This window comes from Clarias gariepinus, chromosome 19 (assembly GCF_024256425.1).
Source record: "Clarias gariepinus isolate MV-2021 ecotype Netherlands chromosome 19, CGAR_prim_01v2, whole genome shotgun sequence".
Lineage (NCBI taxonomy): Eukaryota > Metazoa > Chordata > Actinopteri > Siluriformes > Clariidae > Clarias > Clarias gariepinus.
The window spans coordinates 24,074,773-24,094,041 of NC_071118.1; the positions used below are offsets into that span (position 1 = coordinate 24,074,773).

The 19,269-nt window shown below is 39.7% G+C and overlaps 1 protein-coding gene across 1 annotated transcript in view; it reads right to left on the reverse strand.

The window, feature by feature from the left end:
* Positions 1–12,917, reverse strand: part of mmp17a (matrix metallopeptidase 17a) — a 104,832-nt gene extending 91,915 nt beyond the window's left edge. Inside the window, exon 1 of the mRNA XM_053478673.1 lies at positions 12,441–12,917. Coding sequence (XP_053334648.1) covers positions 12,441–12,581 — 141 coding nt within the window. The 5' untranslated portion in view covers positions 12,582–12,917. The remainder of the gene's footprint in view (positions 1–12,440) is intronic.
* Positions 12,918–19,269: the final 6,352 nt, after the last annotated feature.

Below are 19,269 nucleotides of genomic sequence, written 5' to 3' on the forward strand. Positions count from 1 at the left end.
AATCTCTTCAATAAACCTAATGAAGGAGGTACTTTTACCTAAGAAGTATCTGAATGCAGTCTCGCTGTCTTAACGCCACACACTTTATCAAATTTATTAACCCCATCCTGCTGCCTGTACTTACTGTACTGTAGATACCGATTATCTCTCTCTCTCTCTCTCTCTCACACACACACACACACTGAACACATACTGTAATTACCCAGGGTACACCATCATAATCAGATCAATGAACTTAATAAAGCAAACATTTCTAGTTAATAAAGAAGAGTGCAGTCCTACAGTCTTGCTTTAAAAGCAAGCACTTCATCAAGTCTCGGGTCACTTTAAAGAGACCCAGCCATGCCAATAACCACATATCACATAAAGGCCAAACTACTCAAATAATAACGAGCAAAAGCAGTAGTGACTGATGATGCGGTAGCCAAATTAACGATCAACCATTAAGGTCCCATTGATTTGTGACATTATTAAGTGGAATGCCTCCATGTTGAGTTAAGTGCCGTTTCTGGAAGCCGTAAGCTCAGCCAAGGCAGAAAATCAGAATGCATCGGAGACATATGGAAAGAGTTAAAAAAGGACTAGTATGTCCAAGACCTTGTGCTACTTAAGGATCTTGGGAGATAATATAAGGTTTTTGCTTACATACTGTATTGGGATGCAAGGCGGGGTACACCCTGGACTTGGTGGTTTCATGGGACATTAGAAAAATACAATTGTAGAATTTAGACTAGGGCTGAATTCTTAGATTCTTGAGGTATTGCAGTAATCACTAGATCTGACCTTCATTTGTTATGAGTGACATTTTTTATCCCGTCATCCCTGGCCAAAAAAAAGATTCAGAAGGGGCAAATTAGTGTATGCATGCATCAAGCAAAGACAACATTCAAATTACTGGAATTGCTTTAGGAACTGTTGCTTTAAGTTGCTATGAGAACTCAAAGGATTGGTACTAAACACCAGTTTGGTGCATAAGAAAATGAATTATTAGTGAAAAAAAAGGCTTTAGGTTGCAAGGGAGCATAAAGGTTAGACTTTGGAGCGATAGCAACAGGTCATGTGGTCCAATGAGTCCAGATTGATCCTATTGATGAGCAATGGAAGCGTCATACTCCCATCATGCATAGTGCCTACTGTACAAGCCTCCGTAGGCAGTGTTATGATCTAGGGTTGATTGATTGATTTGGTCAGTGGGCAGTGATGGCTCAGTGTGTTAAGCCTCTGCGTTACGGATTGGAAGATCAGTGGTTTGAGCCCCAGCTCCGCCAGGTTGCCACTGTTGGGCCCTTGAGCAAGGCCCTTCACCCTGTCCGCTCCAGGGGCGCTGTAAAATAGCTGACTCTGCACTCTGACCCCTGCCTACTAACAAAAAACTGGGATATGCGAAGCAATAACCATTTCACTGCATATCGTACTGTGTGTGACAAATAGAATTTGGTCAGGTCTAGACTTACAGTAATAATGTTATGTGGCAATAAAATGAAGTCAGCTGATGACCTGAAGGTTCTGAATGACCAGATTATCACATCTATGGAGTTTTTTTTTTTTCTTGATGGCAAGGCCATATTCTAATTGTGAAGGAGAAGTTCTAGGTGAATTTTGAACTGGACACCACATTGTGTGCTATAATTAAAGCTAAAAGTGGTCAAATTAAATATGAGTGTGTGCAGGGAGTAATTTATTGATAAAGGCATTAGCCTAGTAATCGGAAGGTTCCAGGTTCAAATCCCACCACCAAGTTGCCACTACTTGGCCCTTGAGAAAGGTCCTCAACTGCTCAGATGTATAACGAGATTTCAACAGTTGCTCTCGATAAAGGCGGCAGGTAAACGTGTGCGACTTTTTAAATACAGTTTTCATTTTTTGAGTGGAAGGAAATGGGGTGTGAACCAAGTAGAGTACTCACCCACTCTCACTTATCGTCTATACTGCTTTATCCTGTGTACAGGGTCGTGCGGAGTCTACTCCAGGGGACTTAGAGCACAAGGCGGGGTACACCCTGGACAGGATCGCAATCCATCGCGGGGCACATACACACGCTCATTCATACACTATGTTCAATTTGGGAACGCCAATTAGCTTAATCTGCATGTCTTTGAACCGTGGGAATCGAACCCGGACCCTGGGGTTACTAGGCGACAGTGCTAACCACTAAGGCACTGTGCCGCCCCTTCAAGTAGAGCAGTACAAATGTAAAAACAAATGCAGCAGCCTGTCTGGCTTTAAGTGTGTAATAGTTTACTTCACATCATTTTTATTATGCCATCGATGAGACCTCATGATACCGTGTATTTGCACTGCTCAACCCACATAGTATCACTGTTAAGTTGTTGTTGTTTTATTTTAAAGATATTACTTTTCACCTTTTCTCATCTAATATCACAACCAGCCATCACTGACAGCACGGTGCCAGACGTGAAATATAGATAAGAGGTGAGAGGATCATTTTATTGCAAAGCTGTGAACATCTGGTTATATAACATCTCTATCTGAAAAATGAACAAGTTTCCTTCACTTTTATCACAAGGTCATGTTGGCACCACTCACTTTACTGACGGAGCTTTCCCAGTGATAACCCCACCCTTCTGGGGAAACGTATCACTAGAACCCTGTAATATTTATTCCATGCCTATAAGGCTGCTTTTTTTTTGTGATGTGGAGCTTTAAATCCTGAAAAGTGAGAATGTACTGTAAATGAAAGGGGGCTCATGTAAGAATTTCATACTTTATTCATCCTCGTAACGACTGTGTGTCAAGGTGACATCGTCCGGATAAACGCTTTTATTGGATCTATTGTAACCAAGAGCTGAAAGGCGTGCCATGCTAAACAAGGGCACAGCTGAAGATAATTGCTTTTAAAAAAAAATCTGTTTCATATTGAACAAGGTGACTTTTTGATACGTGGCCCTTTTACTACTGTAAAGCGAATACGTTCGTTTAGTGCGGAATCTAACGTTAACATCTTTTACGCTCTTTGTATATCTGAGGGTGAGTCAAAAATGACTCTGTGTGCATGGAGTTTGCATGTTCTCCTGGGGTACTCCGGTTTCCTCCCACATTCCAAAGACCTGCAGATTAGGCTGATTAGTGTTCCCAAATTATACATAGTGTATGTGTGCCCAGCGATGGATTGGCACCCTGTCCAGGGTGTACCCTGCCTTCTGCCCCAAGTTTCCTGGGATAGACTTCAGGCCCCCCGCGACTCTGAATACAGGATAAAGTGGTATAGACGAGTTGAGTGAGTGAATTCTACTGCCTGAGTGCGCATCATTTTTGACTCCCCCTTTTATTTCAAGACTGCGAGAAGTCAGATTTGTTCAAAAACAGATTTCCCTATTGTACTAGTTAATTCCAATGTGGTTAATGTGCAATTCATGCACTTTTAATCAATGGTAATGCCATGATTGAATGACTGAATCTAATAATCATGCCTCAGAACAGGGCTTTGACTCAATCTCTGTCACCGCGACCACAGAAAAATACAGCCACATCAATCCGGCATTATGCAGAAAAGCTTGGAGTTAATTCTTTGCTACGCATTAGGAGCCTCCACTTGGCCAAAACAGATTCATTGGAACATCTTGCTTTCAATCTTATGCCTTTTTTCTCCTCCTTTCGTCTCTGTCATCTTGTTAGGAACTGACAAATGCAAATGAGAGGAAAAACTTCAGGAGGAAACATAGTCGTTCGAAGTTGCAATATGGTGCCTTTTTAAAAATCATTTGGCCCGAGCCCAGGCTTTAAAATAAGAATGGCAGTTATCATAAGACGCGCTCTGAACATTTCTGCAACTGCTTAAACAATCCTGCAAGCAATTTGAAAGCAGAGCGTTGTCGCCTTTTTGGGTTGACTTCATGCCATTTTATGGCTGCTTCACGAGTTATTTTGAGCTACAATCCAGCCCAACACCAAAACCACAGTAATTACAAGCTCTGTATGGTTGTTTGGACAGGAGTGGTGTAGTGCCTTGGATCTCAAACTGAACGAAGATGAAGGGCTAAGACAAGGCAGGGTTGCACATGGACCAGATTTGTGTGTGTGTTTTTCTTTGGCAAATGGAAAATGGAAAAGCTTCGGGTTTGAAGCTGCCGAGTCAGAACCAGCCACATTGCGTGCTGCTCTAATGTGGGAAAGACATCATGCCTTCTATAGGCCACACAGATTGACCCATTACTGCTCCAAGTTATCTGATGCTTTGCCATTTCTTTCATTCATATATTTAACTTATTAAGAAATGCTTCTGAGTTTTTGCTGCGTTTGGTCTCCCGGGGTTTCCGCCATAATTCCAGCTCCGCTCTGGTGAGATCCATACAGCATGCTCCAAATTACAGCCTTGCTGTGCAGAAAGACATTTACGTTTGTTTGAATTATGTATAAGCTTATATGGAAGTGAGGTCATTTTAAAAACAAGCCTCTTTCATAAACGCAGTGCTCAGTCTCTTAAAAAAAAAAAAAAAAGGTTTTGCAATTCCATTTTCAGTGCCATGATGACCAGAATGTCAACCAAAGTCACACTGCAAGTGGTTCCAAACAGTCCCTATTGTGGTTCAATATGACTATGACCCCCCCATATGGCTCACAATGTGTGTGTCACGTTTCTAACCACAGGCTTCAATTTTTGGCTTTACTCACTTTCATGGTTCTTTGGTAATGTCAGGCAGCAGAGTGGCTTATTGGTTATTGCTCATACCTCCAGGGCGGGGGGGTCGAATCTTGCCTCTGGTCTGTGTCCTTGAAGACTGCGTGTTCTGCCCAGGTTTTCTTTGTGTAGTCCAGTTTAATTCCGAAGACATGCGGTGTATCGTGACTGGCGTGTCTAAATTGGCCCTTCCATTTGTCATATTTTCTTTTCTCTTTGATTACTTTCCTCTTAATGATAAGGCTACCTACCTCCTATAGTCCATCAATCATCCTTCCACCTTCCTCATTCTACACTATTACTGAATGGATTCTGGAGTGCGTGCGCTTGTGCCCTGTGATAAGTCAGCACCCCATCCTGTGTGTACCCCACCTTGTGCCCTTAGTTCATTGTTCCTATGTCACTTAAATAGCCTCTACCTGCTCAAGTTGCTGAGGTTTAGCATGCATGGTTAGATTTGAGCCAGTCGCAGTAAAAAAACCAAATGGGTAAAGAGCATTACTGGGTGCAAACTTAAAAAATGTTGAAGCCATACCCTATTTTCGATATTTTGGCTGTAGGAGATAAAAAAAAGATAAAATGCTGGATACCAGTGAGCCCAAGCTTATTTAATATTCTATACATATTCAATTCTTCTGAGGATGGGAATCAAATCCACAAGGTGTGCTCCCGTTTTGTGCTGAGATTTCTAGGGATGGGCTGTATCCATAGCAACTAAGGATAAAAAGACTAGACTGAACACAAAATACGGTAACACGGTGGTAAACGTCTGTCCTGTGTCCATTTATTGTATTCCATTGTTCCCGCTGCTTTGTTAGGCAAAACATTGGCATTATGATTGGCGGCATCTTTAATGCAAGATCCACAGTATAGTCAAAAGTTCAGATTTATTTTTCACATTTTTCAAAACTATGAAATATTCAGGTGTTATAAGGTCTTAAAGCCTGTATTGGAACAGTTCTTGCAAGAACAGTATTGTCAAGTGCATTTGCAAAACCCATCAAGCACCATGATGAAACTGGCTCTCATGAATACCTTCCAAAGTAAGCAAGACCAAAACTTACCTCTGCTGCAAAGGAGAAGTTCATTTACAGTACAGTTACCAGCCGCCAAAATCACCAATTAACAAACAGCACCTCATCTTTGAGCCGTTATGAGGGTTTTACAGATAAGATAAGTAGCAGACAAACTCAATATCAACTGTTCAAAGGAGATTATTGCATATTTTGGACACTTTCATCATGTTTTACAATGTGGAAAGCAATAAAAATCAAGAAAGACAATGGAATTCGAAGGTGTGTCCAAACATTTTGACTGGTGAAACTGAAGGTCCTGAAGCCACCGCCAGGTAGGATTTTTTCCCAGATTAATGACAGATTTTCACAAATTTCCATTTGGATGTATTTGATGATTTGTGTACATCCATGCACTGTGAAACCATTTCAGACCAAATACAAAATGATACAAACATATCAATTTGATTCTGATTCCGTTTTATCTCTGTCTAATAGCTAAGACAGCATCCTATTAGTATCCCTGTTGGTGCTCTCCTTGACAACCACATGTCATGACTCTGAAATAGCCAGTTTTGTAACACTATGAAAAGTTCGTATCTGTCGCTCAGCTTTGTGCTCTTCTGCCACACACAGCATCATGAATCAGGCCTAGCTCCATAAGGGTTAGAAAAGCGTGGGAAGTAGGCTAGAATGATGTGCTCATTACCCACCTTCTCTCCGTCTTCCAGGAGGTTTCGGTTTTTACTCTGTTCTGTTTACCGCGCGTCTCTCCAACTCTGCGTGTATTATTCTCTTTCTACGGCCACGTCCCTGCAGACGATGTTCCTGAAATAATGTACTTGTCCTCGATCTGAACACCCAAGATGTTAAGCCTGCGTGCATGAGGTCACAGAAAAATCCAGTGCTATCTCGTCAAAGTAGGACAAGCTTCAATGTCTGCGTTTTAGCCAGAAGACAAGGAAAATGAGAATGATTAACCCTATCGAGCCTCGTTGGTACGTTATTTCCCTGTTACTTTAGATCCAGAAATGAGAGTAGATTTCTTTTGACACACCTAAAATGGAAAAAAACAACAAAAACAACCCTTCTTTTCTCCAGCTGTGACGGCGTTTCTCTCTGGTGCATTATCCCTAAGAGACGCATCTATCCTGGGCAGAAAAGAAGGCTTATCGATTTCATGTTTGTTACTTGTCTAAATGGCGTAGCCCTTTTGCCTTTCTTCTGCATTTTTTCCACCTTCCGTTCCTCCTCTTTTCCTTTCTCTTTGATTACTTTCCTCGGCACTGAGGCTAAGTCTTACTCACTTCCTGTTAACCGTCAATCATCGCTCCCGCCTTCCTCGTTCCACAGCCGCTAAGAGTAATTAGAAGTGAAATCCGGTGGAAAGCATGTGAAAGGATGTAAGAATTGCACATAAAAAAATAAAAATAAAAAAAAGCATTTCTGTTTGAGCCTCTGGCATGAAGATGACAGTAGGCTACTATTCACAGCATGCTTTAATGCGTGCATGTGTCTGTGGAAGTGGCAGATAGAGTGCGTGATGCTAGAACCTCTTTGCGAGGATAAGGGATGCTCTTCACTGCCCTGCTGCCGATGAGACCAGATGGTACTCTCATTAAAAAATTTACTGTAAAGCTTGGCACGTGACCCATGGGATCATCCATGCCACGCTACGGAAAAAGTCCAAAAGATCACGGCGAATGTGGAATGACATGAATTATTCAGCGGATACTTACTCAAAACATGATTTTTCTTTTTCTTTTCAGTGTCGTGGTTTGGTCATGGCAATTCTATCTGACCTTTTCGATGAAATGTGGAGCACATTGCCATAAAAATTACATTCAACTTCTGTTGTCCCTTAAAAATATGTAAATATATTCGAAGAGGGAAAAAAATTTCATAAATGTGTCATAATTGCGCAATGACCTCCCAACATTCTCCTTACATGTATTGCTGATGACTTAATTAACATTTGGAGTTGATCCTGCGGTTTTGCTTGTACCGGTGAAGACACAGAAATCCAAATGTACAAGAAGACAGACATCTTTTCTATTTATTTTTCCTCTTTAATAAAATTCCAAAACCCGAGTATCAGGTACCCAATGCTGTGCTGGTGTTCTATTGTCACGGCGTGATAGGCGTCCTCCCAAATCTAACATCGCTCCTCGCTCACTCCTCGCTCACTAGCTAGACGGCCTCCTCTTCGGGAGGTGTGCAAAGGAGTGGGGCCACGTAATTAGGCACGGCTGGTGAGCCATCTTGGTTAATTGATCCAGGGCTATAAAACACAGCGGGGAGTGTAGCTCGGGGTCTGTTGGAATACTGGACTTTACTAAGCGATGTGTGTGACGCGCGTGCTACAACGCAGAAGAGCGGTAAGCGAGCGGGGCAATGGAACAAGCCCCAGGGACTTCAAAGGGGGGTACGCCTTTGATCTCCGCAGCAAGGACAGCCGTGAGCTCACTGCCTTCAGCTCTTTATGAGCCGGATATTGTGACCCTGCCGCAAAGGGGTAACATGTCACGACCCTTTTCCCAGGCGGGGAAAGAGAGAGCTGGAAGGGGCCAGTCTGGCCATTCCCCAGAAGAAGAGTCAGCGCAAGCAGACTGAGGCAAGAGCTGCCCGCTGTCCACCGCTCAGCAGCCTGTGCCCGCATGCCAGCGGGGCACTGCCCACCAGATCTGCACGTGCACATCATCCCTTTCCCCTTCTTTCCACCCTCCCTCCTTTAACTCTTTCCTTCCCCATTTTCCTTAATAAATTACCCTTTTCCCCATAAGACATCGCCTCGCTTTATGGTGCCTCCTGTTTAAGTTATAATAACATCTACATTCTCCGATGTCGGTTCACTAGATTTTGGAGTGTGGCTGTGAGGGCAAGTAGAACATTAGTAATTTGAGGTTTGTGATGTCGGGCAATTCCAGTTCATTTGGTGTGCATTCATACAGAACAAGGAAAGCAAACCAATACAACTTGAATATCCAGTTCTTATTTATGATCTAAAATTTATGTCTGAAACGTTGATAAATTCGTCCACTGTTCTGGATATTAAGCTGTGGTGCATGCAATTTCTATGCACAGTACGTAAAAGATCTTCAATAGAGCTGTAAATATCAGCAATTCCTTGATCCTGTCTTATTCTCTACAGCATTTATGTTAACGAGAGTTTCAGGCTTGGACGCCGTTCTAGGGGATTAAGGGCACGAAACGCGGTACAACCTGGACAGGGTGCCAGTCAATCACAGGGCACAAGTATGCACACACTCATTTACTCACTCACTTACTCCAGGCAATTTGAAAGGGAGGAACTGAACCCTTCACCACTGTGCCACCATCAATTTATTTATTGATTTTAATTTATTTACTGATTATGCAATTTAATCACACAGCTTGAAAAATCTAATTTGGTTAGTGTCTTAATTTAAAGTGCCATTCTTATTCTTATTCTTACACACTAATAAATCCAGTTATTGTAGTAAAGATCTTTACAGCTACTCTCACTCACGATATGAAATGAGTTGGGTACGCTATAGTTACAGCATCGTTATACACATCTCGGAAAACCTTTCATCTTCTGCTCGTTCAACTGACTTCTTTTAGCTGAAAAAAAAAAAAAATTTAAATAAAAAAAATACCTTGGACATGACATTTGCTTGCCCCAGGTGCCCGGGTACTGATTTGTCCATCTGTCTTAGTAATCAATTATCTCTGTGTGTTCTGTGCAAGGACTGCCTCGTGTCCTTTGTGCAAGATTCTTGCCATGTCGGTCAACAACACATGTATTCCTGCCACAAAAATACTTTCGAAAAATTGTGCTCTTTTTATTCGGCCTCCGCTTCAAACCCGAAGGTGGTTTTTGCTTGGCTTTTAGCACCTGCGTGTGATTGTTAGCAACAAGAACCAGTGGTGTAGTCTACTGCTGATGTGTTTGTGCCGCCAGAATCGACACTGCAATATTTGTTACTTGACCTGAATTACAAAGTAGTGCATAGATTTTCATAGTTTAATAGATATTCATTCACCTTATGTTTTATTCTTTCATAGTCGCAGTGGAACTAGAGACAGTCCCGGAAACACTGTGTGTAAGCCCCATAGACGAGACTCCAGTCCATCAAAAAACAATGCGTTTTAAAGTATTCGGCATGTTTTTTTGGGAATGTACGAGGAAATCAGAGAACTTTGAGGACAACTCCATGTTGAAACTCCACACAGATGGTGAGAGGAACCTCGAAACCAGCAAAGTTGTGAGGTGAGTGCATTATGACTGCTTTTGAAATGTCATGATTTTTGTAAGCGAGGGCTTGAAATTAAAATCATTAGTGTGTATTTTCCATCTGGTGGTTGTTGACAAAACCGAATGTGCCCTTTCCTCAGTAATTTAATCATAGCCGGTACAATCTGGTTCAGACACTAGATCAGATAATAGAACGATCTTAAAATAATCCAAGAACTTCTTCCGTTTCTTCCAAACTGTAAAGACGATCATATAAAATTGTATGTTATTGTTCTTGAATTTGGTCACAAAATTGATCAAAAGCTTAAAATAATATATTTATTTAAACCCCACAAGATCGAGATAATCAGGCAGCATTAATCCCAGATTATCCGGCCCACCTGCGACCAGGTGATCAGCTTCAAAAGCCCAATCATCAGGAGGCCATGTGCTCCCATTTCTCGCTACTTAACACCAATCAGTGAGGATAGCAGATACTACACCATCTGTCTCTCAATTAATAGCTTCTTGCCCCTTATGAGCCCCGCCGACCACCAGGTGCCCTAATCAAAGTGCCCTAATGGCCCTAATCAAAGTGTCGAAAAATTCCTGCTGCCTCGAGGACTCCTTAGAAAAGCAAGCTGATCCTGAGGGTGCTGAACAAGCCGAGGGAGACCTTTGACAGAGAGCCGTACCTCAGATGATGAAAATGAGCGAGTACAGCATCTGCACTTACTGTAAAATCACAATTGCTGCACTGCAGCCACGAGTCCACTTTTGAAACTACCTCAGAGCTTTAAAGAGGTCGGACTATTTGTGGTGGCTCTCGTTAGTCCAGGTGTACACTCAGGAATGAAAATAATCTAAGGTTTTTCTTAGCGAGGCTTGATGATATGAAGAGGGAACGAAGGTATCTTGCTGAATGCACACTTTGAACAGCTTACTAACGGAAGTGCGCATTAAACAGAAAAAGAGTAAGCGCATATTGCAAATGCAAACCCGGTCTATTATGGACGGAACTGAAAAGTCTTTCCTGCTTTGATAGGAAATGAACTCTTCTTTCACTGAAGATTAGGTGATATTGAGTCTTTTTAAACAACGAACTGAACTAATTAGGGAAGCGGATTTTCTGTGTTTGCTGAGAGACAAAATTAAACTGCTTCATTGTTATGTATCAGGTATTTAAAATACATGGGGAAAAAAGGTTCAGATTAGATTTTGTGCTTTACAAATGCTTCAGGGTTTTTTTTTTTTTTTCATCTTTGGGATTTTCATTTAATTGCCTTTTTTTCTGCCTGGCTGGAAGTCGTAATTAGACACTTAGTCAAGCCAATATGTTGGAAGCGAGTGTGTACTTAAACCTGTAGAGATGTTACATGTAAAAAAACACCATACTGACAGTTTAATGACTGTGATACAATAGATGAAACATTAAAAACACAGTGATTCCTTAAAATTGATACTTACAAAGCACAAAACAAAAATGTAGTTATATCGGGATGCTTATAACCGATATATCGAGCAGGAATTACGCTTTGAGATGCGTAAAAGTTGCACACACTCGGATGAATTGAATTAAACACACACACACACACACACACACACAGACGGTATAATCACACCTCTTGAATGTGCTGCGATCTGAATTGTAAATCAAGTGCCATTTATACAAATACAGGCAGTGCAACCTTAAACAACCTTAACCAAAAGATACTATAGGTTTAATATGCAACAAGTATATTTGAACACATACAGAAATAACACTCACTCACTTATCATCTATACCGCTTTATTCTGTACTTTATACATAGTTACGGGGGGCCTGAAGTCTATCCCAGGAGACTACCCAGGTACACCCTGGATGGGGTGCCAATCCATTGTAGGGTACACACATACTGTACACACTACGGGCAATTTGGAAACAGCTATTCGCCTAATCTGTATTGCTTTGGACTATGGAAAGAAACCAAAGTACCCGGTGGAAACCCACCAAGCACAGGGAAAGAACATGCAAACTCCATGCATACAGACGCGAGGTGGATATCGAACCCAGATCTTGGAGGTGCAAGGCGACAGTGCTAACCACTAAGCCACCGTGCTGTTTAAAGTAACATATGGTATGTAAAAGAAAAAAACAATAAGGCTGAAAGTGATTTGGAGTGGATGGGTTTGCAACCTAAGCTGGTCTTTGGAAAAGTATGCACCGGTGAAGTTGATATGGGAATAGAAATAATTGTTAATAAATGAGTAAATTATCAAATTAGACAGTAAGACATTGAGGGCTGGCACATTGGGTTGATTTTACTATAAACCAGGCACAAAGTGCAAAAAAGAAATATCAGGAAAATTTACAGTAAAAAAAAGTAATGCATGGAAAACTGATCCTGTATTATAAAAAAAAAATCCAGTTGGTTTTGTGGTTTAAAAAACAAAACAAAAGCATGATCTGGCAACCTTCCCAACAGGTTTTTAACAAGTCGTCTCTCCTTCTCTCTCCCTCTCTGTGCAGCCTGCATGAGAAACCAATTAGTCAATTAAAATAAGTTATTAAATAAATAAATAAAGCTCTTACCACCCCCATGTCCATCTGCTCGGTGGTGAGGGATGGAGCAGCGCGAGCCTGCGACGCCAACCACAGGATAGGCACGAGGAGCATCGCGAGATGATGCACAATCCACACACTCCACTTGCGAAATGAACTGAGAGAATACATATCCACCCAGACCTGTTCACATACACATCCAGAGCCCTGGTGTGCACGCTACACACATACACATACACACACCGGATTAAATGTGCATGACGAGCTCTTTTTGGACTGAACTACCTGACTGTGGCGCGCGGACACGTGAAGCACATATCACGCGAAGCTGAGCAGACAGAGAGCACAAAACAATCCATATCCGACAGAATGTATTCTTTTCAGTGTATGTCCTGGGCTTTCAGGAGTGCACAGGAAGTCTCTCCGAATGAACGTGAGCGATTCTCAGCGCCGCTCTTCTCTACAAGCTACTTTTACGGATATTAAACGAGACGCAGCAGCGCTCGAGCTCCTTCTCCTGCGCGCGGCATAGAGTGAGTGCTGCGCGCTCAGAGGGATCAGGCACACTCGCACATCGCACGCGCGCGCGCGTGCTCTCTCGCTCTCGCTCTCTCTCACACATATACACACACACATGCGCGCGCGCGTACTGTATATGTGGGCACGGTTTATTTTCTGGGTATATTTGACAGTTTTGATCGCGTCGAGACATTTGCCTTGACACACAAGGTGTGTATGTGTGACACACACACGTGCATTTTAAGGCTACAGATTATAAAAATAAAATAAAAACACACACAAAAAAAAAAACCCAGGTGTCTTCACGAAGTCACAAAGTCCCCACAAAAACTGGGTTCTACATACAAACACTTTTACTTGTTATCCTCCAGAGGGTTAAACCACTTTTAATTTTCCTGTGAGAGATTTCCTTATGAGGAAATATCCCCACAAATCTTATAACTTATGATCCTTGAAAGAAATAAACCACTTTTTATTTTTTTTTAAAGAGAGAGAGAGAGTTTCCCTTATCCTTATGGGGACCAGCCAAATGTCCCCACAAAATCACTCATAATGTCCCAAGAAAAAAAAAAAAAAGGGTCCTACATACAAACACTTTTAATTTTTATACTTGACATAATTAAACTACTTTTTTCCTGAGAGAGAGAGGGAGAGAGAAAGATTTCCTTTTGGGGACCTGCCAAATGTCCCCACAAAACAACATACGATCTTCCAAAAAAAAAGGGTCCTACATACAAATACGTTCACTTTTTATCCTTGAGATGATTAAACTTTATTATATATATATATATATATATATATATATATATATATATATATATAGAGAGAGAGAGAGAGAGAGAGAGAGATATTTCTTTATGACGAGCAGCCAAATGTCCCCACAAAGTCACTCACAATGTCCCCACACAAAATAGGCCCCACATACAAACATTTCCACTTATTATTCTTGAAATGACATACCATTGACATTATATTATTGCAGCTAATTAATCATATGCTACCAAAATTCAGAGAGAGAGAGAGAGAGAGAGAGAGAGAGAGAGAGTTTCCTTATGGGGACCAGCCAAATGTCTCCACAAAAAAACAGGTCGCACATACAAACACTTTCACTTATTATCCTTGCGATGATTAAACCACTTACATTATATTATTGCAATTAATTTATGTCATGATACACAAAGAGTCAGAGAGAGAGAAAGAGAGAAAGTTTTTTCTTTCAGGACCAGGGAAATGTCCCCCCAAAGCCGCTTACAATGTTTCCACACAAAACTGGGTCCCACATACAATGCATGTGTTTGTGCACAGTATGTTTTTGGAGAATGTCCCCCTAAGACATTCCTTTATTTTTTTTTACTTTCAATACACAAACATAATTTTAATAGTCATATCACTGTAAGGGCCTCACAAGGTAAGTAGGACAACGCATGAGTGTGTGTGAAGCATCACAATGAGGAGACACCATTGCTTGTAAGGCAGGCCTTAAATTTGCTCTGAGAAAGGGAAAAACCAGATGTCTCCTCTAATCAGGGTTAGATCTATTACCAGCAAGGTCACTAGCAGGGCAGGCTACAGTAAAATAGGCTACTTAGGGCTCGAAGTGGAGGCGAAACTCAAGGGTTCTGGACTACGCATTGTATACAATTACTAACTGTGCCAAGTCATTGCTTTGTGCATATGACTTAACCCAATTTATCACTGTAACAGACCACAGCTGACAAGAAGCTATTTGGGTGTTGGACCGTTTTCAGGACACCAGTGACACTGATCTGGCGGCTGATGCTTTTCCTGGTACAAGTGTCTCAGGTGCAGAACCATTGCTGCAGTTTGTGAAAACTGTATAACCTGTATACTGGGTACACACAATGACCTTGTTGGTCGTTTTCGTAGAGTTTTTTTTTTTATATTATAAGAAATGTTCTGTTTATTTCTCAAAGGCAGAGTATCAGAGAGGGAACGATAAAAAGCCAATACAATAAAATAAATGAAGGAAGATTAAATCATGAGGGAAACCAGGCAGGATAATATATTAATAGCTTGCTGTTCAGTAGCAAGATATCATAGAGTTACAGTTATACAATTCTTCAAATTTTTGGCTGCAGAATATGAGGAGGCACAGTGGCATAGTGGTTTGCATCACCTCCTGGGTCAAAGGTTGGATTTCCGCCTGGGGTCTGTGTGTGTGTTTGCATGTTCTCACTGCGCTGGATGGGTTTTCTCCAGGTACTCCGGTTTCTTCTCACAGTTCAAAAACATGCAGATTAGTCTAATTGCCATTCCAAAATTGGCCATAGTGTGTGTGCGCCCTGCGATGGATTGACACTCTGCCCAGGTTGTACCCCATCTTGTGCCCAAAGTTACTTAGAATAGGCTCCAGGCTCCTCACATCCTGGTATAGTACAAGCGGTATAAAAGATAAATGAAGGAATATATAATGTAAACAATGTAAATGATGGTTGAAATTACTCACTTCACTTTAGAAGACAACAAATAGTTAATTAATAAAAAAAAAATAATAATAATAAAAAAAATACGAGGGTAGGGAACGTTTAGTCCCGGGTTTGACTCGAACCCTGCATAGACATACAAGATGCACTTTTTTTTTTGAGCAGTAGAGGTTAAGATCCTTGCAGATGTTGTTTTCATATATATAAATTCCACTTGTGCACCTGTACTGTCAAGTGTATATCCAATCCAATAACCATGTGACAGCAGAACAATGCATACAATAATCTAGAACATTGGCTTCAAAATAAGGCATTATCCTTTTTAAGCAGATTTTAATAAATGGACAAATATTTCAAATAGTCAGTCATGTGAAATCCACCATTATCTTTTATTTTTAAATAAAACCCATTATAAGCTTCCATGAGCCAGAATTTAATACCTTTGTGATAATTTTCAGTAGTGACAGTTTATCTAATGAATACTATGACAGACACACAGAATTACCACCTGTCTTTGAGGACAGAAAAGCTGGAACAGTTGCCGCAGATGAAGAAAAATGACCGGCTGACATCCCAGGATGCCAAATTACACCCAGACGACAGAGAGCCGATATGATTTCAAACTGTCCTAATGAAGATCGGCATCCTGGGATGTATAGTAGAGAAGATATGCAGAAGCAAAGAGATTAATGGTTGCATAAAAGCAATGATAGTTGGCTCGGGAGAGGTATGAGTTAGGAGTGCTGGCATCGCACACTTCACCGCTTTGCTGGTGAAGAGTGCAGCCTAATCAATGCACACTCATGCTTGATCTGAGCATCTTCGGAAAAAAAAAAGGAAAAAAGTTCAGCGACACCACTATTATTTTCTTTTCCGGGTTCTAATTCAAAAAGATTATGCCCATTTCCTCTGCCATTAGAAACCTCAGATCTGATGTATTGGTAGACTATGTAGATGTTAGCAAAGTAAACATAGTTTAGAAGCAAGGTTTGCCGAGCAAGCCTGCTCTAGGGAAATTAATTTCAGCCACATCATTTTTTCATAGATTGTCTGCAGGAAACTTTCATCTTATGTCTCTTTGTAGTGATGGAAATGTAGCAGATGACATGTCTGATGTTGCATGCTGTGAAAGCAGTAATTATTTATCATGATATGTCTGAGAAAAAGTATATACTTCTCATGCTCAAAAAAACATCTTATCAGTATGCTAAAAAGTCAAAATATTACATGGCCTAGATGAGGTTATGGGATAAATATTCAGAACCGAATGAATAATTTCTACTATCTACCAGATATCCTGGGCTGCTCTGTGCTAAACCAAACGACATGATAATCACAGAGCTTTGTTCTAAGATTTTAAGGGCACTGTATTATATGTAAGAAATTTGACAAATGAGAGGCATGCAGTTATTGTGAAATAATAAACAACGAGTTGGCATGCTGTAATTACTTTTCAATAACGGCACGTCCTAAATGTTGTGATTCTTCTTATTCAATAGCAATTTTTCTATTTCTAAAAAAAAAAAAATGACATGGGACTTTTTTCAAGACTTATGATGACATTTTTTGTGAATGAAAGCATAAAACTGATGGATACTAATTTTAACATCAAAAACATTATATTAACATTAAAGCACAGTACGGTGATGAGACTCTTAATCGCAGTAAGACATTTGAACGATGTAAAAGTTATAAAGGACGTCAAAGTGACTCAGTGATAATGAAAATGATGAGTAAAATGTTGCCAACTTGTAGAGAATACACACATTCATAAACACTATTTGCAGTTTGCAGGTATTCAACTTGGAGGTATTGTCACATCCCCGCAACAGAGTTCTGACTTTAGTCCAAATCATTTCCACATGTTTCTGCCATCAAAGGAGTTCCTGGGAGGCCGGGCATGAAGTTCACAGTCTAATCGTTGCTCCAGCGTAATGAGAATTATTATTATTTTTTTTTACCTTGATGGTATTCCAAACACTAATGAAGTGCATAAGTGTAGCAGTGGATTATATAGAGAAATAACGGGAGCTTTTGCCCTCATAATGTGTTCTCTTATTCAATATAATCAAGTCTCAACTTGACTTGAACGCCCCTCATATTCTGGCATAAATGTAAATATTGTAAAATATAGCATACATAATAATCTTTTTAGCTAATTAGACAAAAAGTTTTATTAGCTAAATAGTAGACCACATAGACCTCAATCCTGATTTTTTTTTTATTGGAAAATATTAGCCTCCTCACAGAAAACTCCACTAAATCACCAATTAAACATGATTTTTATTCTGTAATGTGAGCACTTGCCATTAAAATTCATGAATAAGCTGTTAGCAGGCTTGTACTCTTGTTATGGTAATATAGGGTATAATATAATTTTTAAAAATATTATTGAAATATTTTATTTATTAAAAAACATTAATAAGCTTTACCTTTTCTTTTTGAAAAAAAGTCACATAATAAAAACATTAGTACATTTAACCCCAGAAGATTGTAAGACAATTAAAAAGCAATATGTGGATATTTTAAATAGAGTGTAGAGTGTAGTTAAAATTAACGTAGATACATACATAATACATAATAAAAGAGAAACATGCTTTAACGGAAATGAGAAAAATGAGAAAATAATTTATAATAATACAAATAATAATATAATAATAATATAATATTAGTTTATATTATAAAAATAAACATATTAAAATAATTTAATGAATATATGCAAATATACAGTAAGTGAATGAAATAAATATAAGTGGATGGACTAGTGCAAATTGTAATAATAAAATCTTAAAACCCAATCCATATAAAGGTTCCTGCTGAAACTTTACACTTTACACAGGCATCAAATGCTCAGTGTGCATGTTTTGCAAACTGTAACAGTATCTTTGCTAGACTGCTTACTACTGTATGTAGCAAAAAATACAGTATGTATAAGTTAAACAAACAAACCTACAGTCGCATGCTTCTGAAATTCCTATAGCATTTGGCTAATTAGCTAGCATTCTCCTAATTTTATACTAGCATTAGTACCCGTTGTTGGCAGGTAAAGAGTTTTTAATCAGCTTTAATGTAATTAGTGATATTATTATTTTAGATTGAAGCCCACATACATGTCTACGTGTCTTTTTGTACGGCCTAACAGACGTAAAAATTGAGACTGGTTTAAGACCTCTAATGTATGTACCGTAAATATGTCATTAAAAGAGAAAGCTCTGACTAATGTACATACAAAACCTTTCTTTTATTTATACAGATACGGTGCATAATTAAAGTGTTGTTCTCTTCAGCATGGCTCTTATGGTTTAATGTCAGCTGTACTTTCACCGGATTACTTAATTACCTTCATGTGAGTCATTTTCTTGATGACAAATTTTTCCCCAAGTGAATTATTACTAACGTAGATGTGCTACCTGTAGTCAATATATTCTGTACTCTGTACTCTTTCCAGTAATTACAGCGTGTTAGACATGTTAAAAGGTATGGATTAATGTAAGCCTTGTTGCTGAACATTATCTAATTAACAACTTATTTGACTAATCTGAATAGAGAGTTTAATGTCATTGTGGTATTATTGTAAGTGAAGTTTAAAAATATCCTAAATAACTGGCATTTTTAAAAATGTATTAAAAATATGTGTTATTTCAGCTTCGTGGAACTGTTTAGCCACAGCTGTTAGAAACATATACAGCACATGAGTGCAAGCACACACACATACACATATATAAACAGGAAAGGGGTTTAAGCATTCTTGAATGTTAGTGCATTCGAAAAAACTTCAACAGCTCTCTGTGGAAAACCAAAGAAAACAGGTAAAAATGTAGGTTAAATCAAACAGACAATTTTCTATAGAAGAAAAATAAAACTCCCGTGCAATTATTCTAAAAGGTAAGGTTTTA